The sequence below is a fragment of the Filicampus tigris genome, chromosome 19, assembly GCF_054856515.1.
Source record: "Filicampus tigris isolate MCC_2025a chromosome 19, RoL_Ftig_1.0, whole genome shotgun sequence".
NCBI lineage: Eukaryota > Metazoa > Chordata > Actinopteri > Syngnathiformes > Syngnathidae > Filicampus > Filicampus tigris.
The window spans coordinates 5401009-5428061 of NC_141235.1; the positions used below are offsets into that span (position 1 = coordinate 5401009).

A 27053-nucleotide genomic window follows, 5' to 3' on the forward strand; every position below is an offset into this window, starting at 1 on the left:
TCCCCCGCTTTGCATTGTGGGCTCGGCCTCGCTCCCCACGTGTCCGATGTGGATCCGAGTCAACATGGTACCCATTTCATGTGCGGTCGTGCTCCTCCTTCAACTGCGCCGTCCGCTTTGTCGGATAAATGTCACGCTGATGAGATAGCTCAACACACTCGGCCAAGTGCAGGTAAAGTATTTTATGTTCTTGTGCTATTCTGCAGGGCTAATTTACGCTTAAAAGCAGGCTGCGTCCACTTGCCCAGTGTTATTTTAACCGGCATGTGTGAATCAAAGCTAGGTAGCTATGCTAAAGTTGCTAAACAGCGGCTATTTCAACGTTAACCTACTTCGTCACGTTTACGTGTTTTATTAGAACATACGGTCCTTTCCATGTGTATCGTGCAGCTGGTTTTATAATGCTGACGGTGTGGTATATTTGGACGTTATTTACTAGTTTGGCGGAGTTTAGTGCAGGCCCGCCTGACAATTTGCTGTGTTTTCTGCTAATATGCTAACACACCACGAAATATATTTATTTGAGGGCATAATGGTTCGAAAATGCATCAGAATCAACAATCATCTTTTCCCGGATGTGTGAGTTGGATTGTTTCAATGTGTTTAGACCTTGGAAAGTAATTTGAATTTGATTTCGCGGCCTTGCATCACCTGTTTTACCTCATCATTATCAGTGTTTACTTGATTCTAGTGAGTCATCACATGAATGTTGTGTTTAGACATTACAATTCAAGTTTCCGACGTGAAGCAGTGGATTTTCTTGCAGTTGAAACATTGTTTACACTGCCACTGCTCACAGAATTAGGGAAACATGTTCAATTGAAGCTGTGTTGTCACCCTTTAAAATTGACATATCATGTAAAATTGAGTTTTTACTGTTTTTATGCAAATACTTGGCTCTCTGTAAGTCTTGTCCGCATTAAGTGTACAGTTAAACAACAGGCCGAAGTTCTTTTAAGTTGTCTGTCTGGGTGTCACAGACACATTGGATAACTGTTTTAAATTGTCTAAAAATATATTCATTGTGTCTCATTTGAAAGGTTGGATTCACTCTACCTACACCTCCTTCCCCCTTCCTTACTCCGCTTCCTAAAATATGGCCAGCGGGGATGACGACGACCCCATTATAGAGGAGGTATGTGCTCTCGGGACGATTAAAGATACTTGCGTTTGACAGCACTGATCACTTTTTCTTGCTCCCGCAGATTGACGTCTATCTCGCCAAAAGCCTTGCGGAGAAGCTTTATCTACTCCAGGTGGGTATAGTTGATGTTGCATTTAATGCAAATTAATTGCCGTTGTGGTTGGGCGGATGGATGGCCTTTAAATAAAAAAAAAAAAAATGATTTTTTTTTTAAACTTGGAAATCTGATTTCCAATTATAATACATTTTTCCCGGCCTTCGCTTATGGAAAGAGCAGATGACGTTGTCATTCAAAACAACTTTTTTCCCCCCCTTCTGGGATTTGTTTTATTTCTCCAGATACCAAGTAAGCTTTGAAACATGTTTCACAGCATTAACCTCCACAGAAATTGTTCGGCGATGTAAGACAAAAGTTTTTCTTCAGAGATAATGTGGAAAAGTATTCCTTTTGTCAAAACATATTTTTAATATGCCCCGGACTAAACTAATATTAAAAATATTCCAACAATTTCACATGTTAAAATGATCCATGAATGACTTGGACTACACCCCCTGCCAGTTTTGTCTTTGTCGATTCTTGCAAATGAGGCAACCATACGCCGTTAAGTCTTCCTACCCTAGATTTGCACGCCAGGATATGTCCTAGAGACATTTATTTGTATTCGTTAGTGACTCTGAATTACGACAGGGTCGAATCTGCCATTAATTTTCTCCCGTTGCAGTACCCCGTGCGGCCATCCAACATGACCTACGACGACGTCAACCTTTTGGCTGCTAAGATCAAACCCAAACAGCAGCGGGTAAAAGGAAAACCTTGAATACATGCTCACTTGATTCTGAAGCGATTCCAGAACATCTTAAATGTGGCGCTGTGGTTGTCACTAGGTGGAGCTGCAGATTGCCATGGACACCAAGAGCCCCAACTACTGTAGCAGCAAAGGCGAGCAGATTGCGCTCAACGTGGACGGCACCGGCTACGAGGACAACAACACCTATTCAGTGTAGGTTTTGCGGCTAAACGAGCTTGCTACAGAACATTTGGATATGTGTTTAGCTGGAAAAGCTCCATCAGATGTCGCCGTGCCTTCAAAGTGCACAAGTCAACAAGTTACCAACAAAAAAAAAATGGCCTTTTTTTTTTCTACTCCTCCTCAAGAAAATTTCTAACAATGCATATTTTTCATGCTATCTCAGGTCTCACTGAACAAAAATTATTTTCGTATTGTTAGTCAAAGTGATGATCGGCTTGTAAAGCACTTTTTGTGAAGTTAAACATATTCACAAGAGAGAGTTGAATATATACAGCAGTTGAATTGAATTTAAAGTAAATAAATTAGCATATTGTATTTTAACATGTTTTTTTTGTTAGTGCAAATGATGCGTAATTCAAGATAGTCTCAACTGTGCTATTTAATTATTTTCAGCAATATTTCCATGCATTTTAATTTAAAAAAGTTTTTAAAAATATAAAATAGAATTTAAAATGGATTCATATTTAAACTATAACAATATATATATTTTTTTTTAAACAAATTTGTCATCTTAAATTGTATCATTTTAGCTTTTGGCAGTATTGCACGAGTGTAATTATGTGTATTGCAAAATATCCTTCTTGAATATCAAATTATTTGATGTTTTCAATTTTTGAAGTAAAACAATCGTGGGCATGGAAGTTGTTCAAAGCAGCGTGTAAAAGTCACACCAGAGCTTGATGTCTTTTGTGCAGGAAAATGATGGACAATCAGATGTTCTCGTCTATCCAGGCCACCACCAACACCTCCCGATACGCCGCTGCCATCTTTCGAAAAGGTCGCAACTTGTTCCAAATTTTCCTTAAAAAATGTCCAAATTGGGATGTGTGAGGAAAACGCCCATCGGGGTACACGCCCGTTTTCAACATGGCATAATTCTATCTGATCGATACAAGTTTTGATTAAAAACCTGAAATAGAATTTGAATTTCACATTTTCAGAAATGATGCTGATTATTTTTTTGTTGTTGTCCGCTAGGCGAGCTCCACGTGACGCCGCTGACGGGAATCCTGCAGATGAGGCCCAGCTTTGCGTACCTGGACAAGGCCGACAACAAAACCCGGGAGCGAGAGGCGGCTAACGAAGGTGCCGTTTTAGGTTTTTTTTTTTTTTCCCCCCCCCCCGTATTTTTCTTAGCTTTTTCTTCCATTTGTTGTATTTGCGTTCCACACAGCTGGAGACTCGTCCCAGGACGAAGGCGAGGAAGAAGCGAAAGCCATTTCGGTGAGTGTTCGCTTTCCCCGTACGCAGGGTTTCTCCTGGCTCAAATTAAGACGTCCGTGCATATGCTGCACCCTTCAAATATTTAAATGTATTGTCATTTTTCTTCGTATTAAATCATATTAAAATACTGAATGAAAATCTAGGAATGGTTAACTAACTTAGCTCAACTGAGGTCCTTTGCCTGTTCACTTTTCGAGCCGGAACCGCCTGCGCTCACTCAAAATGTGTCACAATGTAACTACGTTTTTTTTTTGTTTTTTTTCCTGCGGCCACAGGTGAGGTTCGCTCGGCCCGAGTCGGAGCAAGCGCGCCAGAGGAGGATCCAGTCGTACGAGTTCCTCCAGAAAAAGCAGGCCGAAGAGCCCTGGATCCACTTGCAGCACCACGGCATCAAGGTAACGCGTCACCGCGGCTCCCCGCCGAGTATTGTCAGGAGTGCTGCTAATGTGAGTCCACCATTTTGTTTGGCATCAGGACGGGCGGTCAGAACATGAAAGGCAGTATTTGTTCTGTCAGCATGTGGACACCTCGGACAACTCTGAGCTGGTTAAAACGCCCAAGTGAGTTCTAGAACGCATCTTTTACGTCGGACAGGATTTCCTCAAATTGTGGCCCTTTTCTCCGCTTTATAGCAGACATTTCCCTCCCACAGTATTAATGAAATATACAAGTAAGGGATTTATTGGAGAGGAGGCTTAACAGTATTTTGAATTGATCACCGTCAAATAAATAACTTGTACATATCGGACATAATGAACAAAAAGTGCCGAAAAATACAGCGTAATTGTTAATTTGGAAGGCTTTATTTTTTTTTTTTAGGTGTTGCAATAACAATGAATATTTTTTGTGCTCGCAAGGGAGTACCTCACCATGCTGATGCCGCCGCTGGCAGAGGAAAAAGTGTAAGTGTTTATCTTTTCAGTTCTCACCGCAGTTTTGCCATATTTTAATTAGCCCGGTTCGCCATCTGCCGTCTTTGTTTGCGCGGTAGCGTGAAGCCCATCGGCCCGAGCAACGTGCTCTCCATGGCCCAGCTGCGCACGCTGCCGCTTGGCGAGCAGGTCAAGACGCTGATGAAGAATGGTGAGTTTGACAACACTGATGAATGGGGGGGGGGGTGTCGGGGAGGAATCTATGGGTACCTCAAGATTCGATCCCATTCCGATTTATTTCTTGTAACCCGTGTGTGTCTGCAGTCAAGGTGATCCAGTTTGCCAGCCTGATGGGCCTGCTGGCCTCAGGCACCGACTCCACGGCGGTGCTGCGCTGCATCCAGCAGGTGGCGCTGCTAGTCCAGGGCAACTGGGTGGTGAAGAGGTACGAGGCCTGGCTACACTGCGACTGTCTGAGCTGGCCGCCTTCGTTTAATTCTTGCATTTTGTCCTTTCAGCGACATTCTGTATCCCAAAAACACGTGCAGCCCTCACAGCGGCATCCCGGCTGACGTGCTGTGTCGGGGGCGGGACTTTGTGGTGATGGATTTTGACATTGTCAACATTTTTGTTGTTGTTGTTGTAGTTTGACTGGATTTCTTCAGAAATCATTCATAAAATGTGATCTGGTCATCTAAGTCACAACAATAGACAAACACGGTCATGTTTTTATTTTAAGGCCATTTTTTTTTTTTTTTTTTCTTACCATATTTGTTACTTTTCAGATGTGGCGGTTTACTTTGGAACGCTCCCTGATGAGGAAGGAAGTGGCGGCTGTGATCAAAGTAATAAGCATCTTTCGTTTTAATTAGCCTCGTGTCGCTACCTTAAGAAGCCAAACATGAACAAAACAAAAGATGCTCAAACGTCACAATTCCGGTGCGTGTGACTGAGTCCTTCCTCTCACTTCTTGCTCTCTTTGCAGCTTCCTCCGGAGGATGTGAAAGATTTCCTGGAGCAGGTGGCCGTGCCGCGTGTCAACCGCGGCTGGGAGTTCCTGCTGCCCTCCGACGCCGACTTCGTCAAGAAGCACGCTGACGTGGCCCACCGGCAGCACATGCTGTGGCTGGGCATCCAGAGCAAGTGGGTCGCGCCGCACGTTTTTGCCACGGAAACGCCATGAGACCTCTTACACCTTCTATTTTTTGTCTTTTGCCTTCGAAGGTTGGAAAAAGTCTTCAAATTCTCAAGGGACGACTTTGTGCCTAAGAACTCTCCGCAGCCTGGTGCGTATTGAGCTGCTTCAGTCGGTGTCATCATTGGAACGTTTAAAAATAGTAGTCCCTCCTTGCTCAACTCTGAATAGTACTAATCATAGTAATCTTAATAGAATATTATGTTAAAGATGTATTGAGAACGAAAGCCGTCAAAAAGGTGATTTAGATGCTCAAAGTCGATCCGTGTGTGTGGTCCTGTAGAGCCAGTCCACATCAGCGGCGAGCAGCGTCTCAAGTTGGCCCAGGACCGCGCTCAGGCCAAGCAGACTTCTCTCCAAAAGGATCTGGACGCCAAGCGAGAAGGCGGCAGCGGCGGCGGCAGCGGCGGCGGCAGCGGCGGCGGCGGCGGCGGCGGCGGCGTCCGCATCAAAGAGGAGCCCCTAAGCGACGGCGAGGCCGAGCCCATGGACACGTCCTCTCCTCCGCCGTCCTGGTCGGGCACCCCGAACGGCTCGGTCAACGGCTACGCCGGCGCCGAGCACGCCAACGGCGGCGGCCCCGCCAACGCGCCCTCGCCGAAGCTGTTGGACTTTGTGACAAAGACCTTCGGGAAGAATCCCGTGTTGACACTGAACGAGCTCAAGAGGCTCCTCAGCCTCCACCTGGCCACCATGCCGGCGGGACACATGCCCTTTGGACCCGTGTCGGACCACATGCTGCAGGACGCCGCGCTGCTCTGCCGCTGCAAACAGATCACGGTGCCTGTGAGTATTATGCGCGTCGCTTCCTGGTGTACGACAGGTTTGGTGGTTTTCATCGGACAGCGATTTGATTGACAAGTGTGACTGAACGTCGCGCGATACGGAGTGTGTTTTGATTGCGCTGCAGCTTCTTGTCAATATACTGTCTGCTCTTTTAGAAATGTTAATAAGCTATGCTTGTTTTCTTTGCTCTGCAGATTTGTTCATGCTTTCAGATGCCATGCGAAGCACATTGAGTTGCCCTGTGTATGACGTGCTGTATAAATAGTAGCCTCGATTGAACACTGTTGTTTCTCCTCTAAATGTAGTTCCCCGCTCTGACCACAGCTTCTGCCGACGACCAAAAGGTGTTCGGTTTGTGGGAGACCGGAGAGGACGTCGACAAGGTAAAAAAACAAAAAAAACAAACAAAAAACTGGTGTACAATGGATAGTTCCATCGGAAGAAAACAATAGCTAACTTTTTATGCTAAGCTAATTTATTTCTCTTGTGGGGGTGCAGCACCGACGCCTGCTCTATGAGATGTTCACCAAAACCTACCGCGTGAGACGGGCCGCGGTGCAAGACCGGCTCGGCGAAGAGTTCGGCGACGTCTCCAAGGCCGACGTGGACCGGCTGCTCAAGGTGAGCACCTGCCGTGAAGATGGGGAGCGGGTGTGAAAAAAAAAAAAGTCAACTCTCTGTTCTTTTGAATTGTCATTTATTTTCTTTCTTTCTTTTTTCTTTCAGGAATGCTGCAGCAGCCACGCCGGCATGTGGTACTTGAAGGGAACCATCCAGTCCTGACCCAAACAGCACGCCCCCGGGGGCACCCTTAGCCAATCACAGTGTCCCAAGGGAACGCAGCCGAGGTGAGAGCCGGTCGCCGCTGGGAACGATGAAAAAGAGGTCTTTGAAGGAGAAACGCTCGAAACACAAATGCCTCATTATTTATGGATTTTTTTTTTTTTTTTCCTGATGGATCTTTTTGAAAGCTACGCAGCCGCCATTTTGTGTTCATCCATTAACATTTAGATATAGGATGCCGCAAACCACAAAACGCAAGTAGCCTCAGTCATGTAAATCATCTGCCGGCACTTTGTTTTTAACCAAGCCTAAAACCATTCAAAGTTCATTTCCGACTTTATGCATCTCGTGTTCAGAATGGTAGTGGTTTGAATTTGACAAACTTATCACTGCCACATTTTGTTTGCTTTTTACTCAAATGTACAAAAACGGTTGTGGATGATCAATAAAAACAATGAAAACGGTTAGATGAACGTTTGTCATGTTTCATCACCTTTAGTCTGAGGCTGTCCCCGAATGTGCACTCTTTTAACCCCAGTTAGGCGATTTAAGCGTGGACAGTTTATGGCCTAATTGCTGACAACCCTGAGGGTGACGGCAATCACAGGTTTGAGAAAGAATGGCTGCGGGAGAGACATATACCCTTACCTTGTTTTTCGTAAAAAGACGCCTTACGCATATATACCTTTACCACTTTTTCCGAAATAAACGGCGTACTATACCCTTACCACTTTGTTCGAAAAAAAACCCCGCCTTACTATGTACCCTTACCTCGTTTTTCGAAAAAAAAAAGGGAAGGGTATAACCTTACCTCATTTTTCGAAGGAAAGACGCCTTACTATACCCTTACCTAATTTTTCTGAAAAAAGACGCCTTACTATATGCTTACCTCATTTTTCGGAAAAAGACGCCTTACTATTCCCTTACCTCATTTTTCGTAAAAAGACGCCTTTCTATACCCATACCTCATTTTTCGTAAAAAGACGCCTTACTATACCCTTACCTCAATTTTCTGTAAAAAGATGCCTTACTATACCCTTACCTCATTTTTCGTTAAAAAACGCCTTACTATACCCTTACCTCATTTTTCGTAAAAAAACGCCCTACTATACCCTTACCTCATTTTTCTGTAAAAAGACGCCTTACTATACCCTTACCTCATTTTTCGTAAAAAAACGCCTTGCTATACCCTTACCTCATTTTTCTGTAAAAAGACGCCTAACTATACCCCTACCTCATTTTTCGGAAAAAGACGCCTTACTATACCCTTACCTCATTTTTCTCTAAAAAGACGCCTTACTATACCCTTACCTCAATTTTCGTAAAAAAACGCCTTACTATACCCTTACCTCATTTTTCGTAAAAAAACGCCTTACTATACCCTTACCTCATTTTTCGTAAAAAAACGCCTTACTATACCCTTACCTCATTTTTCGTTAAAAAACGCCTTACTATACCCTTACCTCATTTTTCGTTAAAAAACGCCTTACTATACCCTTACCTAATTTTTCTGTAAAAAGACGCCTTACTATATACCCTTACCTAATTTTTCATATAAAAACGCCTTACCCCCCCCTTACCTCATTTTTCTGTAAAAAGACGCCTTACTATACCCTGACCTCATTTTTTGGGAAAAAACGCCTTACTATACCCTTACCTCATTTTTCTGTAAAAAGACGCCTTACTATACCCTTACCTCACTTTTCGTTAAAAAACGCCTTACTATACCCTTACCTGATTTTTCTGTAAAAAGACGCCTTACTATACCCTTACCTCATTTTTCGTTAAAAAACGCCTTACTATACCCTTACCTGATTTTTCTGTAAAAAGAAGCCTTACTATACCCTTACCTCATTTTTCGTAAAAAAAACGCCTTACTATACCCTTACCTCATTTTTTGGGAAAAAAAACGCCTTACTATACCCTTACCTCATTTTTCGTAAAAAAACGCCTTACTATACCCTTACCTCATTTTTCGTAAAAAAAAACGCCTTACTGTACCCTTACCTCATTTTTCATAAAAAAACGCCTTACTATACCCTTACCTCATTTTTCGTAAAAAAATGCCTTACTATACCCTTACCTCATTTTTGGGAAAAAAGACGCCTTACTATACCCTTATCTAATTTTTCTTAAAAAGACGCCTTACTATACCCTTACCTCATTTTTTGGAAAAAGATGCCTTACTATACCCTTATCTAATTTTTGTAAAAAAGACGCCTTACCTTACCACGTTTTTCCTAAAAAAACACCTCACTATATACCCTTACCACTTTTTTTGAAAAAAATACGTCTTACATGGTTGTTTTTTTTTTAAAACATTCATATAAATGGCATGTCCGAGATTCGAACCCAGGCCCTCAGGTATACAACTCTACGACACTATGCTCTCAGCCAGTAGAGAGCTGAAAAGTAAGACTGTTCATTGTCAATATACTATCTTCAATGGCAAAAAAAAATTTCCACAAAAGACGCCTTACTGTACCCTTACCTCATTTTTCAGGAAAAAAACGCCTTACTATACCCTTACCTCATTTTTCGTAAAAAAACGCCTTAACCCCCCCTTACCTCATTTTTCGTTAAAAAACGCCTTACTATACCCTTACCTCATAATTTGGAAAAAGACGCCTTACATACCCTTATCTAATTTTTCGTAAAAAGACGCCTTTCTATACCCTTACCTCATTTTTTGTAAAAAAAACGCCTTACTATACCCTTACCTCATTTTTCGTAAAAAAACGCCTTACTATACCCTTACCTCATTTTTTGGGAAAAAAGACGCCTTACTATACCCTTACCTCATTTTTCGTAAAAAAACGCCTTACTATACCCTTACCTCATTTTTGGGAAAAAAGACGCCTTACTATACCCTTACCTCATTTTTTGTTAAAAAACGCCTTACTATACCCTTACCTCATTTTTCGTAAAAAAACGCCTTACTATACCCTTACCTCATTTTTGGGAAAAAAGACGCCTTACTATACCCTTACCTCATTTTTCGTAAAAAAACGCCTTACTATACTCTTACCTCATTTTTCAGAAAAAAACGCCTTACTATACCCTTACCTCATTTTTCGTGAAAAAACGCCTTACTATACCCTTACCTCATTTTTCGTTAAAAAACGCCTTACTATACCCTTACCTCATTTTTCGTAAAAAAAACGCCTTACTATACCCTTACCTCATTTTTGGGAAAAAAGACGCCTTACTATACCCTTACCTCATTTTTCGTAAAAAAACGCCTTACTATACCCTTACCTAATTTTTTGGGAAAAAAGACGCCTTACTATACCCTTACCTCATTTTTCGTAAAAAAACGGCTTACTATACCCTTACCTCATTTTTCGTTGAAAAACGCCTTACTATACCCTTACCTCATTTTTCGTTGAAAAACGCCTTACTATACCCTTACCTCATTTTTCGTAAAAAAACGCCTTACTATACCCTTACTTCATTTTTGGGAAAAAAGACGCCTTACTATACCCTTACCTCATTTTTTGTTAAAAAACGCCTTACTATACCCTTACCTCATTTTTCGTAAAAAAACGCCTTACTATACCCTTACCTCATTTTTCGTAAAAAAACGCCTTACTATACCCTTACCTCATTTTTCGTAAAAAAAACCCTTACTATACCCTTACCTCATTTTTCGTGAAAAAAACTCATTTTTCGTGAAAAAACGCCTTACTATACCCTTACCTCATTTTTTAGAAAAAAACTCCTTACTATACCCTTACCTCATTTTTCGTAAAAAAATGCCTTACTATACCCTTACCTCATTTTTCGTGAAAAAACCTCATTTTTCGTGAAAAAACGCCTTACTATACCCTTACCTCATTTTTCGTAAAAAAATGCCTTACTATACCCTTACCTCATTTTTTGGGAAAAAAGACGCCTTACTATACCCTTACCTCATTTTTCGTTAAAAAACGCCTTACTATACCCTTACCTCATTTTTCGTAAAAAAACGCCTTACTATACCCTTACCTCATTTTCTGTAAAAAAATGCCTTACTATACCCTTACCTTATTTTTGGGAAAAAAGACGCCTTACTATACCCTTACCTCATTTTTCGTAAAAAAACGCCTTACTATACCCTTACCTCATTTTCTGTAAAAAAATGCCTTACTATACCCTTACCTTATTTTTGGGAAAAAAGACGCCTTACTATACCCTTACCTCATTTTTCGTAAAAAAACGCCTTACTATACCCTTACCTCATTTTTTAGAAAAAAACCTCCTTACTATACCCTTACCTCATTTTTCGTAAAAAAATGCCTTACTATACCCTTACCTCATTTTTGGGAAAAAAGACGCCTTACTATACCCTTACCTCATTTTTCGTAAAAAAATGCCTTACTATACCCTTACCTCATTTTTCGTTAAAAAACGCCTTACTATACCCTTACCTCATTTTTCGTAAAAAAACGCCTTACTATACTCTTACCTCGTTTTTCGAAAAAAAACGCCTTACTATACCCTTACCTCATTTTTCTGTAAAAAAACGCCTTACTATACTCTTACCTCATTTTTCAGAAAAAAACGCCTTACTATACCCTTACCTCATTTTTCGTGAAAAAACGCCTTACTATACCCTTACCTCATTTTTCGTAAAAAAATGCCTTACTATACCCTTACCTCATTTTTCGTAAAAAAACGCCTTACTATACCCTTACCTCATTTTTCGTTAAAAAACGCCTTACTATACCCTTACCTCATTTTTCGTTAAAAAACGCCTTGCTATACCCTTACCTCATTTTTCGTTAAAAAACACCTTACTATACCCTTACCTCATTTTTCGTTAAAAAACGCCTTACTATACCCTGACCTCATTTTTCTGTAAAAAAACGCCTTACTATACCCTTACCTCATTTTTCGGGAAAAAACGCCTTACTATACCCTTACCTCATTTTTCGGGAAAAAACGCCTTACTATACCCTTACCTCATTTTTCGTAAAAAAAACGCCTTACTATACCCTTACCTCATTTTTCGTAAAAAAACGCCTTACTATACCCTTACCTCATTTTTCGTTAAAAAACGCCTTACAATACCCTTACCTCATTTTTGGGAAAAAAGACGCCTTACTATACCCTTACCGCATTTTTCGTAAAAAAACGCCTTACTATACCCTTACCTCATTTTTTAGAAAAAAACCCCTTACTATACCCTTACCTCATTTTTCGTGAAAAAAACTCATTTTTCGTGAAAAAACGCCTTACTATACCCTTACCTCATTTTTCGTAAAAAAATGCCTTACTATACCCTTACCTAATTTTTTGGGAAAAAAGACGCCTTACTATACCCTTACCTCATTTTTCGTTAAAAAACGCCTTACTATACCCTTACCTCATTTTTCGTAAAAAAACGCCTTACTATACCCTTACCTCATTTTTCGTAAAAAAACGCCTTACTATACCCTTACCTCATTTTTCGGGAAAAAACGCCTTACTATACCCTTACCTCATTTTTAGTAAAAAAAAGCCTTACTATACCCTTACCTCATTTTTCATAAAAAAACGCCTTACTATACCCTTACCTCATTTTTCGTAAAAAAATGCCTTACTATACCCTTACCTCATTTTTGGGAAAAAAGACGCCTTACTATACCCTTACCTCATTTTTCGTAAAAAAACGCCTTACTATACTCTTACCTCATTTTTCGGAAAAAAACGCCTTACTATACCCTTACCTCATTTTTCGTAAAAAAACGCCTTACTATACCCTTACCTCATTTTTCTGTAAAAAAACGCCTTACTATACTCTTACCTCATTTTTCAGAAAAAAACGCCTTACTATACCCTTACCTCATTTTTCGTGAAAAAACGCCTTACTATACCCTTACCTCATTTTTCGTAAAAAAATGCCTTACTATACCCTTACCTCATTTTTCGTTAAAAAACGCCTTACTATACCCTTACCTCATTTTTCGTTAAAAAACGCCTTACTATACCCTTACCTCATTTTTCGTTAAAAAACGCCTTACTATACCCTTACCTCATTTTTCGTTAAAAAACGCCTTACTATACCCTTACCTCATTTTTCGTTAAAAAACGCCTTACTATACCCTTACCTCATTTTTTGTTAAAAAATGCCTTACTATACCCTTACCTCATTTTTCGTTAAAAAACGCCTTACTATACCCTTACCTCATTTTTGGGAAAAAAATGCCTTACTATACCCTTACCTCATTTTTCGTTAAAAAACGCCTTACTATACCCTTACCTCATTTTTGGGAAAAAAGACGCCTTACTATACCCTTACCTCATTTTTCGTAAAAAAACGCCTTACTATACTCTTACCTCATTTTTCAGAAAAAAACGCCTTACTATACCCTTACCTCATTTTTCGTTAAAAAACGCCTTACTATACCCTTACCTCATTTTTTGTAAAAAAAGCCTTACTATACCCTTACCTCATTTTTCTGTAAAAAAATGCCTTACTATACCCTTACCTCATTTTTCGTAAAAAAACGCCTTACTATACCCTTACCTCATTTTTCGCAAAAAAACGCCTTACTATACCCTTACCTCATTTTTCGTAAAAAAACGCCTTACTATACCCTTACCTCATTTTTCGTTAAAAAACGCCTTACTATACCCTTACCTCATTTTTTGTTAAAAAACGCCTTACTATACCCTTACCTCATTTTTGGGAAAAAAGACGCCTTACTATACCCTTACCTCATTTTTCGTAAAAAAACGCCTTACTATACTCTTACCTCATCTTTCAGAAAAAAACGCCTTACTATACCCTTACCTCATTTTTCGTTAAAAAACGCCTTACTATACCCTTACCTCATTTTTCGTAAAAAAAGCCTTACTATACCCTGACCTCATTTTTCTGTAAAAAAACGCCTTACTATACCCTTACCTCATTTTTCGGGAAAAAACGCCTTACTATACCCTTACCTCATTTTTCGGGAAAAAACGCCTTACTATACCCTTACCTCATTTTTAGTAAAAAAAAGCCTTACTATACCCTTACCTCATTTTTCGTAAAAAAAATGCCTTACTATACCCTTACCTCATTTTTCGTAAAAAAACGCCTTACTATACCCTTACCTCATTTTTTGGGAAAAAAGACGCCTTACTATACCCTTACCTCATTTTTCGTAAAAAAAACGCCTTACTATACCCTTACCTCATTTTTCGTAAAAAAACGCCTTACTATACCCTTACCTCATTTTTCGTTAAAAAACGCCTTACTATACCCTTACCTCATTTTTGGGAAAAAAGACGCCTTACTATACCCTTACCTCATTTTTCGTAAAAAAAACGCCTTACTATACTCTTACCTCATTTTTCAGAAAAAAACGCCTTACTATACCCTTACCTCATTTTTCGTTAAAAAACGCCTTACTATACCCTTACCTCATTTTTCTGTAAAAAAATGCCTTACTATACCCTTACCTCATTTTTTGGGAAAAAAGACGCCTTACTATACCCTTACCTCATTTTTCGTAAAAAAACGCCTTACTATACCCTTACCTCATTTTTCGTAAAAAAATGCCTTACTATACCCTTACCTCATTTTTCGTTAAAAAACGCCTTACTATACCCTTACCTCATTTTTCGTTAAAAAACGCCTTACTATACCCTTACCTCATTTTTGGGAAAAAAGACGCCTTACTATACCCTTACCTCATTTTTCGTAAAAAAACGCCTTACTATACTCTTACCTCATTTTTCAGAAAAAAACGCCTTACTATACCCTTACCTCATTTTTAGTAAAAAAACGCCTTACTATACCCTTACCTCATTTTTCGTAAAAAAACGCCTTACTATACCCTTACCTCATTTTTCGTAAAAAAATGCCTTACTATACCCTTACCTCATTTTTGGGAAAAAAGACGCCTTACTATACCCTTACCTCATTTTTCGTAAAAAAACGCCTTACTATACTCTTACCTCATTTTTCAGAAAAAAACGCCTTACTATACCCTTACCTCATTTTTCGTGAAAAAACGCCTTACTATACCCTTACCTCATTTTTCGTGAAAAAACGCCTTACTATACCCTTACCTCATTTTTCGTAAAAAAACGCCTTACTATACCCTTACCTCATTTTTCGTAAAAAAAAACGCCTTACTGTACCCTTACCTCATTTTTCGTAAAAAAAACTCCTTACTATACCCTTACCTCATTTTTGGGAAAAAAGACGCCTTACTATACCCTTACCTTATTTTTCGTAAAAAAGACGCCTTACTATACCCTTACCTCATTTTTTAGAAAAAAACTCCTTACTATACCCTTACCTCATGTTTCGTTAAAAAACGCCTTACTATACCCTTACCTCATTTTTCGTTAAAAAACGCCTTACTATACCCTTACCTCATTTTTCGTTAAAAAACGCCTTACTATACCCTTACCTCATTTTTCGTTAAAAAACGCCTTACTATACCCTTACCTCATTTTTGGGAAAAAAGACGCCTTACTATACCCTTACCTCATTTTTCGTAAAAAAACGCCTTACTATACTCTTACCTCATTTTTCGTAAAAAAACGCCTTACTATACCCTTACCTCATTTTTCGTTAAAAAACGCCTTACTATACCCTTACCTCATTTTTCGTAAAAAAACGCCTTACTATACCCTTACCTCATTTTTCTGTAAAAAAATGCCTTACTATATACCCTTACCTCATTTTTCGTAAAAAAACGCCTTACTATACCCTTACCTCATTTTTCGGGAAAAAACGCCTTACTATACCCTTACCTCATTTTTCTTAAAAAAACGCCTTACTATACCCTTACCTCATTTTTTGGGAAAAAAGACGCCTTACTATACCCTTACCTCATTTTTCGTAAAAAAACGCCTTACTATACCCTTACCTCATTTTTCGTAAAAAAAACGCCTTACTATACCCTTACCTCATTTTTCGTTAAAAAACGCCTTACTATACCCTTACCTCATTTTTGGGAAAAAAAACGCCTTACTATACCCTTACCTCATTTTTCGTAAAAAAACGCCTTACTATACCCTTACCTCATTTTTCGTAAAAAAACGCCTTACTATACCCTTACCTCATTTTTTGTTAAAAAACGCCTTACAATACCCTTACCTCATTTTTGGGAAAAAAGACGCCTTACTATACCCTTACCTCATTTTTCGTAAAAAAACGCCTTACTATACCCTTACCTCATTTTTTAGAAAAAAACCCCTTACTATACCCTTACCTCATTTTTCGTGAAAAAAACTCATTTTTCGTGAAAAAACGCCTTACTATACCCTTACCTCATTTTTCGTTAAAAAACGCCTTACTATACCCTTACCTCATTTTTCGTTAAAAAACGCCTTACTATACCCTTACCTCATTTTTCGTTAAAAAACGCCTTACTATACCCTTACCTCATTTTTCGTTAAAAAACGCCTTACTATACCCTTACCTCATTTTTTGTTAAAAAACGCCTTACTATACCCTTACCTCATTTTTCGTTAAAAAACGCCTTACTATACCCTTACCTCATTTTTGGGAAAAAAATGCCTTACTATACCCTTACCTAATTTTTCGTTAAAAAACGCCTTACTATACCCTTACCTCATTTTTCGTTAAAAAACGCCTTACTATACCCTTACCTCATTTTTGGGAAAAAAGACGCCTTACTATACCCTTACCTCATTTTTCGTAAAAAAACGCCTTACTATACTCTTACCTCATTTTTCAGAAAAAAACGCCTTACTATACCCTTACCTCATTTTTCGTTAAAAAACGCCTTACTATACCCTTACCTCATTTTTTGTAAAAAAAGCCTTACTATACCCTTACCTCATTTTTCTGTAAAAAAATGCCTTACTATACCCTTACCTCATTTTTCGTAAAAAAACGCCTTACTATACCCTTACCTCATTTTTCGCAAAAAAACGCCTTACTATACCCTTACCTCATTTTTCGTAAAAAAACGCCTTACTATACCCTTACCTCATTTTTAGTAAAAAAAAGCCTTACTATACCCTTACCTCATTTTTCATAAAAAAACGCCTTACTATACCCTTACCTCATTTTTCGTAAAAAAATGCCTTACTATACCCTTACCTCATTTTTGGGAAAAAAGACGCCTTACTATACCCTTACCTCATTTTTCGTGAAAAAACGCCTTACTATACCCTTACCTCATTTTTCGTAAAAAAATGCCTTACTATACCCTTACCTCATTTTTCGTTAAAAAACGCCTTACTATACCCTTACCTCATTTTTCGTAAAAAAACGCCTTACTATACCCTTACCTCATTTTTCGTTAAAAAACGCCTTACTATACCCTTACCTCATTTTTCGTTAAAAAACGCCTTACTATACCCTTACCTCATTTTTCGTTAAAAAATGCCTTACTATACCCTTACCTCATTTTTCGTTAAAAAACGCCTTACTATACCCTTACCTCATTTTTCGGGAAAAAACGCCTTACTATACCCTTACCTCATTTTTTGGGAAAAAAGACGCCTTACTATACCCTTACCTCATTTTTCGTAAAAAAACGCCTTACTATACTCTTACCTCATCTTTCAGAAAAAAACGCCTTACTATACCCTTACCTCATTTTTCGTTAAAAAACGCCTTACTATACCCTTACCTCATTTTTCGTAAAAAAAGCCTTACTATACCCTGACCTCATTTTTCTGTAAAAAAACGCCTTACTATACCCTTACCTCATTTTTCGGGAAAAAACGCCTTACTATACCCTTACCTCATTTTTCGGGAAAAAACGCCTTACTATACCCTTACCTCATTTTTAGTAAAAAAAAGCCTTACTATACCCTTACCTCATTTTTCGTAAAAAAAATGCCTTACTATACCCTTACCTCATTTTTCGTAAAAAAACGCCTTACTATACCCTTACCTCATTTTTTGGGAAAAAAGACGCCTTACTATACCCTTACCTCATTTTTCGTAAAAAAACGCCTTACTATACCCTTACCTCATTTTTCGTAAAAAAACGCCTTACTATACCCTTACCTCATTTTTCGTAAAAAAACGCCTTACTATACCCTTACCTCATTTTTGGGAAAAAAAACGCCTTACTATACCCTTACCTCATTTTTCGTAAAAAAACGCCTTACTATACTCTTACCTCATTTTTCAGAAAAAAACGCCTTACTATACCCTTACCTCATTTTTCGTTAAAAAACGCCTTACTATACCCTTACCTCATTTTTCTGTAAAAAAATGCCTTACTATACCCTTACCTCATTTTTGGGAAAAAAGACGCCTTACTATACCCTTACCTCATTTTTCGTAAAAAAACGCCTTACTATACTCTTACCTCATTTTTCAGAAAAAAACGCCTTACTATACCCTTACCTCATTTTTCGTAAAAAAACGCCTTACTATACCCTTACCTCATTTTTCGTAAAAAAAGCCTTACTATACCCTTACCTCATTTTTCTGTAAAAAAATGCCTTACTATACCCTTACCTCATTTTTTGGGAAAAAAGACGCCTTACTATACCCTTACCTCATTTTTCGTAAAAAAACGCCTTACTATACCCTTACCTCATTTTTGGGAAAAAAGACGCCTTACTATACCCTTACCTCATTTTTCGTAAAAAAACGCCTTACTATACCCTTACCTCATTTTTCGTAAAAAAACGCCTTACTATACCCTTACCTCATTTTTCGTAAAAAAACGCCTTACTATACCCTTACCTCATTTTTCGTAAAAAAATGCCTTACTATACCCTTACCTCATTTTTGGGAAAAAAGACGCCTTACTATACCCTTACCTCATTTTTCGTAAAAAAACGCCTTACTATACTCTTACCTCATTTTTCAGAAAAAAACGCCTTACTATACTCTTACCTCATTTTTCGTGAAAAAACGCCTTACTATACCCTTACCTCATTTTTCGTGAAAAAACGCCTTACTATACCCTTACCTCATTTTTCGTAAAAAAACGCCTTACTATACCCTTACCTCATTTTTCGTAAAAAAAAACGCCTTACTGTACCCTTACCTCATTTTTCGTAAAAAAAACGCCTTACTATACCCTTACCTCATTTTTCGTAAAAAAACGCCTTACTATACCCTTACCTCATTTTTCGTAAAAAAAAACGCCTTACTGTACCCTTACCTTATTTTTCGTAAAAAAGACGCCTTACTATACCCTTACCTCATTTTTTAGAAAAAAACTCCTTACTATACCCTTACCTCATGTTTCGTTAAAAAACGCCTTACTATACCCTTACCTCATTTTTCGTTAAAAAACGCCTTACTATACCCTTACCTCATTTTTGGGAAAAAAGACGCCTTACTATACCCTTACCTCATTTTTCGTAAAAAAACGCCTTACTATACTCTTACCTCATTTTTCGTTAAAAAACGCCTTACTATACCCTTACCTCATTTTTCGTTAAAAAACGCCTTACTATACCCTTACCTCATTTTTCGTTAAAAAACGCCTTACTATACCCTTACCTCATTTTTCGTAAAAAAACGCCTTACTATACTCTTACCTCATTTTTCGTAAAAAAACGCCTTACTATACCCTTACCTCATTTTTCGTTAAAAAACGCCTTACTATACCCTTACCTCATTTTTGGGAAAAAAGACGCCTTACTATACCCTTACCTCATTTTTCGTAAAAAAACGCCTTACTATACTCTTACCTCATTTTTCGTAAAAAAACGCCTTACTATACCCTTACCTCATTTTTCGTAAAAAAATGCCTTACTATACCCTTACCTCATTTTTCGCAAAAAAAAACGCCTTACTATACCCTTACCTCATTTTTCGTAAAAAAACGCCTTACTATACCCTTACCTCATTTTTCGTAAAAAAACGCCTTACTATACCCTTACCTCATTTTTCGTGAAAAAAACTCATTTTTCGGTATAGTAAGGCGTTTTTTTACGAAAAATGAAGTAAAAGTAAGTAAGGCGTTTTTTTACGAAAAATGAGGTAAGGGTATAGTAAGGCGTTTTTTTACGAAAAATGAGGTAAGGGTATAGTAAGGCGTCTTTTTTCCCAAAAATGAGGTAAGGGTATATAGTAAGGCGTTTTTTTGCGAAAAATGAGGTAAGGGTATAGTAAGGCGTTTTTTCACGAAAAATGAAGTAAAAGTAAGTAAGGCGTTTTTTCACGAAAAATGAGGTAAGGGTATAGTAAGGCGTTTTTTTACGAAAAATGAGGTAAGGGTATAGTAAGGGTTTTTTTACGAAAAATGAGGTAAGAGCACAGTAAGGCGTCTTTTTACGAAAAGTAAGGTATGGGTATAGTAAGGCGTCTACGAAAAATTAGGTAAGGGTATATATATAGTAAGGCGTCTTTTTACGAAAAGTAAGGTAAGTCGCCTGCCGAGAAACCAGGAGGTTGGTGGTTCAAATCCCACCCCATCTGAACATTATTGGTTTTACACGAAGGATCTAATTGTTGAAAGTTGAAAGAAAAGCACGAGACGGAGACACAAACCAAAACATGGTTCGTTTATTTTAGATTCCCAGAAGTTGTCACTGACAGCATTCCTCATGCTGACCAGGAGATGGCGTTGTGTACTGTGATGCTCCATCATTCAACTTTCCCCAAGTGGAATACAGATTTTTTTTTTTAACGGACACCGATTTCCTTAGTACGCTCAATTGGATATTATGACACACGAAGCAATGGAAAAAGAACAGCTACATTTAAGTTAACTTTTTTTTTTCGTAAAAAAAAAGAGGACTACCAACCTGATAGGGTCAAAACATTCACTCGTCATCCGACACATGCAAGTAAAACTTATCGCTGAACCGATATTTGTTACGTACAATGAAGCACCATTCATTTTTCCTCTCGAATAGACACATTGAGAGTTGCTACATTTGAGAGCTATCGCAAGAATTAAAGGGCCCGTGATGGAAGAAATAGTATACAGCCTTGTAGTGATTACAAGCAAATAGTGCTAGCATAGAAGTGTGTCAAAAAAGAACAGTTGCCAACTTAATGATTTGCTCGCTATAGGAATCAACTGTTTGAAAACAGCGATTAATTCCCCCCTTTAGAAGCCGCCAACATGAGCAGAATTTTCACATTTCACTTGGCAAAAAAGGGAGCCCAGAGGAAGGCAATCATGCAGTCATTCCTGCTCACGTATATGTTGCAAAAAAAAAATAGTAATTGACGTGGAAGTCATATTGCCCAGCCCAATAGAAAAAAATAAAAGTTTCCACTGGAATTCATAGCATGTTCTCCACCCTTGAAGATATTGCAGAGGACTGGAGGAAGAAGCGCTGGGGAAAGAATTAACTGAGTAGAAGACGTCACTGCCTTTTTTATATATTTTTTTTCCCCACCAGAGGCTGTTCCTGGCGTCTGGTTCAGTGTGTTGCATCAGGTGCAGGGTGGCCTGGCCCTATTTTCCAGGTCCTCTTTGGTTTTCTGGATGCGAGCGAAAATCTCTTGGAACAGTTCCTTGTACTCAGGCTGATGGAAGTCGCCCGTCTGGACGGCCTTGTGACTCAGCTCCTCCTCCTCTTCTTCTTCTTCTTCTTGTTGTTGACGCTGCTGTAATCCAAAGTGCCTTAGGAGCTGCTCATATTTGACCTGCAAGGCGCTGTACTGCGCGTCCACTTCGTTGAGCAATGAGATCCCGCCGCTTTCCGCCGTCTCGGCTCTCAGGGCGCACCAGCACTCGTGCTCGCAGGCGGGGTCGGCGCTGCGCTTGGGCTGAAGGAGACGCTCGCTGGCCCATCGCTTCAGGGGCCGCCGGCTTCGGGGCGACGACGACCCGCCGGGCTCGGCTTCCCCGTGGCGCTCCTCCTCCGCCTCCTCCTCCTCGGGGAGAGCGTACGCCACGCTCAGCCGGGAGAAGGATTCGGACTTGCAGAGGTGACGAAGTTCCTCGGCCTCTCGCTCCAGCTCAGACACTCGCATCTGTGCGCACACACACACAAACATAGGGATGCCTTACTATACATGGTCATTTTTTTCCCCCCCAAAAAACACCTTACTGGTGGTTGTGGTCGGGTTTTTTGGGGGGGGGGGGGCAAAAAACGCTTTACTATATACATGGTCGTATTTAGAAAAAAAAAAAATTAATAAAAAAACCTTACTACACATGGTTGTTTTTTTTTCCCAAAAACGCCTTACTTTTTGCCTACTATACATGGTTGTTTTTTCCCCCAGAAAAGGCATTACTAAACATGATCTACCCACCCCAAAAACGCATTACTATACATAGTCGTTTTTTTTTTTCAAAAGATGCCTTACTATACATGGTCATTTTTTCCCCCCAAAGCACCTTACTATATATGGTCCTTTTTTTTCCCCAAAAACGCCTTCCTATACACGGTAGTCCCCCCCCAACCCCCCCCCCCCAAAATAAAACGCCTTACGGTATACATGGTCGTTTATATAATTTTTTCAAAAAATGCCTTGCTATATACATGGTCGTTTTTATTCCAAAAATCGCCTTACTATACATGGTAATTTTCCCCCCAAAAAACGCCTTGCTGTATATGGAAAAATTATTCCCCCAAAAAACGCCTTATTATACTTTTTCCTTTTTTTTTTTTGTCAAAAAAACACCGCAATACATGGTCGCTTGTTTTTTGGAAAGAAAAATAAACTAATCGCTACCAAACTTGCTGCAAAATTTAAGTGACTTTAACCCTGTCTTACCTTACACATCTCCATGCCAGCCAGCTGCTGCTCAAGCGCCGCATTTTGCCTGCTCAGTAGCCCCGCCTCCCGCTCGGCCTCCTCCCGCCGGGCGCGTTCTCCCGCGTACTGAGCCTGGAGGCCGCGTAGCGAGCGGCGCAGTGACGCCTGCTGCTCCTCGTGCCACCGCCGCACGCCGTCGTGCCACTCAACGCCGAGACAAGGTTCTTCTGGATCGCCGTCACACTGCCTGCACGGTCATATTGGAGCAAATACACAAATGTGTTATTGGAGAGATGTTCAATATTAAATAGTGGAACTTGCACATTACGGGCTCAATTCATTTGAATACTTTCGTCACTACATGAGAATGTCAAAGTAAAAATGTGGAATAACTATAAATTGGTTAAATGTATACAAAACCTGAATGTAAAAAAAAAAAAAGGTTTTCAATCTAATGGAAGACACCGAAAGTCACAAAATCGGATAAAAATAATAAATAATGTATAAACAAGACTTTTTAAAATTTGGTTGCATTAATCATCTCCATGATAATCTCAAACGCGTAATCATAAAGGGGTCATATAACTAAAAATGACAAAAATGATCCTTATTCAGATTGTTTAAAACACAAATTACGTTTCTTTGTAAATGTAGTTACTCATCTTCGAAAGAAATATTTGGTCGTTATCTTGTTCAGTTCAAAAATAGTAAATGAGAAATATTTGAAAAATATGATGGCAAGGTAGGTTGCCTCTTTCATCTTTTGATTCTCAAATGTATAATAATGACTAACGGTAGAAACGTATGGAAATCTAAATATTTTGGTTTGAAAGTAAAAGTGGCGATGCAACACGCACTTTGCACTAAGCTAACACAATTTTTCCCTTAGCTCAACCTTATTACGCAGCGTAATAGTCATCGTATTTCGGGTTTATCTCAGGCTCAGCGTCCAAGCTGGAGGCGATAAGGCGCTGATGTAACATTTACAGCTCAACTGGAACACGTTTAGAGCGCTTCACTTTTTCCAAACTTATATTATTATAGTTATTCCAAACTCATATCCTAACGCATTTGAAATTCACAAGTTGGGCTCAACCAAGCGAGCGCCGCGCTCCGCCGGGACGCTAACCGACGGCTCGGCCAGAAGCCGGTTGGCCGGTGATGACCTGAGTTTTTGCAGTTCCTCCAGACTCTGGCCACCGGGCCGCCGCCGCCGGCCCCCCTGGGCGAGCAGCGGGGGTCCCAGCTTGGCGTCGTCCACCCGCCGCTGCAGCTCGTCCACGCGCGTCTGCAGCGCCTCCACCGTTTCCGTCAGCCTGTGCGGATAGAAGACGCTTGATTCACATAGGTCGGAATCGATTCAAAGTTCGAGTTTAGCGGCTGAAGGCCGACTTTTGGTGGAGTTCAAAGCCAACCAAAGATGAAATTGTGTTCGAACCCGTTGATCTTGTGCTGGGCAGTGCGATTGTCCTGAGTCAGCTTGTGGTTGCTCTGCTCCAGCTCGCGAGAGGCCACGTCCAGCTGCTCGTATACTTTGGCGTGCTGGTCGTTCACCTGCCGCAGGAACTCCACCTGCTTGCCCAGGTACTGGACCACAACAAGAAAGACCAAAAAAAGAAAAAAAAAAAATCACCATCGGTACAAAAAGTTGCAAAGCGGAAGAATACGTGTACAGAAGAGCACCTAAATTCTGTGGGTGGCTTGAAACAAAAAGAAACAAAAAATAATGGAGAAAAAAAGTCTTGGGTGCGTAACTTCATGCATAATATAATAAAATAAAAAATGTTTTAGGTGCATTTCCACTGGATCGGATTTCACCCGAAAAAATGTGATCCTGAATACATTTCAAAATAATTCCCTTTATTACTTTGAAATTGAACTACTGTGAATATAAACAAACAGCTTTAGCATGCCTTTTTTTTTTTTTTTTTTTTTGTCTTGAGGTGTCGTTTAAATAGCAACTCTGTAAATTACAACCCCGTTGAACCTTCTTCTTCTATTTGCCTCGAGAATGCATTTCCCTGCTTGGTAACAACAGCGACGTTACTAAAAGACCAAAAGCTTCATGTGAGGACACGTCATTAGGTACATGAGAAGATTTAATTTTCTGTGTGTGCATTATCTACAAGGCGACCCAAGTGAGGATAAGCGGTACAGAGGCTGGATGGTTATCTTATCAGGGCAGCAATTAGAAGCTGTTGTCGATGAACATTGCCTTCACGCTGACAACAACACAACTTCAAGAAGCCGCGCATGCGTGCGCGTTTTTTGTGTGCCATGACGTCTACATTTAGCACTTGTGGATTAATTCAACATGTCAGCGTTGAGAACTTAGGCCTCGCCAGTCAGACAAAGCCGACTTAAGGACATTAAAGTAATCCACACAGGTCCAAACACTGCACTAAATATTCACTTCCGCCTTCACGCAGGGGAGGGGGGGGGGGGGGTCTGGGGGGTCTGAGCTCTTGCTGTTTGTCACTGCAAAGTCACTTCAGTGAGGATGATGCAACGTTCTTCAACGGCACACTTGATTTATTGATGAAGCCAATCGAGTTTGACTGGGGTTACATTAAAACTGATTTTTGGGAGGCCAGTGACGATTCCGATATTTGGCAGGATAAAATTCAGATCACTGATTAATTGGGAGATTAATTAATAAAATAACATATTTTTGGGGGGCCTTACACTTAGAACAATTAAGATATGAATTACAGGCACACATTTGACTATTTTACAGTACTTTTGGTATCTTTTGGTATTTGTTTAATTTTTACAACAGACAAAAATTGGCAAAAATTGTCCGATTGTTTTTTGGTGGGGGTATTTTAATATCATTCTTTGTTTTATGCTGTAATGTTTAAAAAAAAAAACTAAATTAAATAAATAAATAGGCCAATATTTGCCGATTTTAACTAATATTGACTGATTAATTGGTTGGACCCTAACTACAGTAATTAAATCTAAATTGCTTTTTTTTAAATATACTTCTTCAACCAGAAGAACTAGAATTTGGATCAATACAATTATGACTTGTGGGTTTAAAACCTGTTTCATAAAGAGACATACTTTAATGCAAACTTTTTTCGATATTAATAACTTATTGTTTTGGGTTTTTTTTGCGTTGAGTTGAAAATGTTTTCATTGGTTGAAGATAAGCGTCATCCCAAAGACCTTGGGCTCATCAGCTGATGAGCGTCACCATGGCAACCCCGGTTGTCAGAGTCCCGGGCGTCTTACCTCGATCTCCTGTACTTGCTCCTGATTGGTGGAGTACATCTGCTGCAGGCCCTGTTCCAGCTCATGATTCCTCTCCAGCAGTGACTTGCCCAGCTCGGCGGCCAGCTGAAGGTCTGCAGGAGGAAAGACGCGGGGGTTTAGATACAGACAGCGATTGAGCCGAGGCATGACTCGGTATCAGATTTGGACTCTATGACAACCTTGGGCAAAAATAACTCGCGTCCACTGTATCGTGGCATTGCAATCACATCTCTAAAATATATTCTTTGGAAATGTTTCCCTAAATAACGGCTCCCACTGAACGCAATCTATTTCTTTTTTCTAAATCATATAGAGTATGTTTTACATTAGTAAACATAAAAAGAAAATGAACAACTCGGTTTTTTTTCTCTCCAAATATTAGAACGATGGCCCCAATATTTAGGATCTTAAGGACATGAAGCCTTTTCCTCCCCTTAGGCACTCAGTGTAGATATACAGCTTAAAATATCTTGTGGGTGTAAGTACAGATGTCCACGCAATTTTCTGACGTTAAGCTTTTTCTCCATGATGAGCGACTACGGAGAGGAAAAGGTTTCATGTCTATAAAATCCTAAATATCAGGATGATTGTTCTGATATTTTCCGAGGTTCAAGTGGGCATAAGTGGAGATGTCCGCATACATTTTGGTGACGAGTGATCACAGTTTCGTGTCATTTACACGTACGTTAAGCATTTTCGGCTGTCCCCATCGGTGGGACACAGTTTGGACACTTTACAGTTTGCAAACACATTTTGCACATGGACACAGACACTGGCTTGGTTTGGACACAGTGTCCATGTCTGAAGGTGTGTTCAAACGAATCTGTTAGGACACAAACATGGGCGCAGTATGGGCATGGTTTAACTTTGGAAACTGTTTGAACACAGGCAGTATGGACACTGTTACTGTTTGGACATGAACACATACACTCTCTTGATATAAACACAGATAGAGAGGCATAAAGGCACAAGAATGAGAGTCCAAACAGCATGTGTGCGTGTGTGTTGTGATCCACTGACCCACTTGCGTTAATGTGCAGGACCTAATTGCCAATACTGCTAAGCTTTCCTCCAATTAAGTTAAAAGTCAATTCAACAATGCATGTACGTATACGTACGTACATACATAGATACATAACATGGTTGAGCTGTCATCTCTCTAGCGGTAACCAACAGCATCCACATTCAA

The 27053-nt window shown here is 39.6% G+C and overlaps 2 protein-coding genes across 7 annotated transcripts in view; one reads left to right on the forward strand and one right to left on the reverse strand.

The window, feature by feature from the left end:
• polr3e (polymerase (RNA) III (DNA directed) polypeptide E) lies at nucleotides 1–22928 on the forward strand. 4 transcript variants are annotated; one of them, XR_015082559.1, is made up of 22 exons: nucleotides 2–172; nucleotides 1041–1135; nucleotides 1206–1256; nucleotides 1867–1944; nucleotides 2030–2145; nucleotides 2871–2953; nucleotides 3154–3261; nucleotides 3350–3399; nucleotides 3675–3794; nucleotides 3874–3959; nucleotides 4257–4301; nucleotides 4391–4482; nucleotides 4596–4716; nucleotides 4790–4871; nucleotides 5057–5116; nucleotides 5257–5414; nucleotides 5496–5557; nucleotides 5750–6252; nucleotides 6558–6635; nucleotides 6751–6873; nucleotides 6979–7100; nucleotides 21301–22928. XR_015082559.1 is itself a non-coding variant. In XM_086016572.1 (21 exons), exons 2-21 carry the CDS (start codon nucleotides 1097–1099, stop codon nucleotides 7033–7035), a joined length of 2112 nt encoding a protein of 703 aa, XP_085872698.1. In that variant the 5' UTR covers nucleotides 3–172; nucleotides 1041–1096; the 3' UTR covers nucleotides 7036–7502. The 4 variants fall into 4 exon arrangements, 2 of the variants coding, with proteins under 2 accessions (XP_085872698.1, XP_085872699.1); XR_015082560.1 differs by lacking the exon at nucleotides 21301–22928 and having other exon boundaries at nucleotides 1–172; nucleotides 6577–6635; nucleotides 6979–7502; XM_086016572.1 differs by lacking the exon at nucleotides 21301–22928 and having other exon boundaries at nucleotides 3–172; nucleotides 6979–7502.
• Nucleotides 20433–27053, reverse strand: part of LOC147129096 (cerebellar degeneration-related protein 2-like) — a 17460-nt gene continuing 10839 nt past the window's right edge. For all 3 annotated transcript variants that reach the window (XM_086016574.1, XM_086016576.1, XM_086016575.1), the window contains 5 exons: nucleotides 25844–25956; nucleotides 24045–24193; nucleotides 23773–23922; nucleotides 22625–22853; nucleotides 20433–21877 (listed from right to left, as the gene is read on the reverse strand). In XM_086016574.1, coding sequence (XP_085872700.1) covers nucleotides 21335–21877; nucleotides 22625–22853; nucleotides 23773–23922; nucleotides 24045–24193; nucleotides 25844–25956 — 1184 coding nt within the window. In that variant the 3' untranslated portion in view covers nucleotides 20433–21334. The remainder of the gene's footprint in view (nucleotides 21878–22624; nucleotides 22854–23772; nucleotides 23923–24044; nucleotides 24194–25843; nucleotides 25957–27053) is intronic.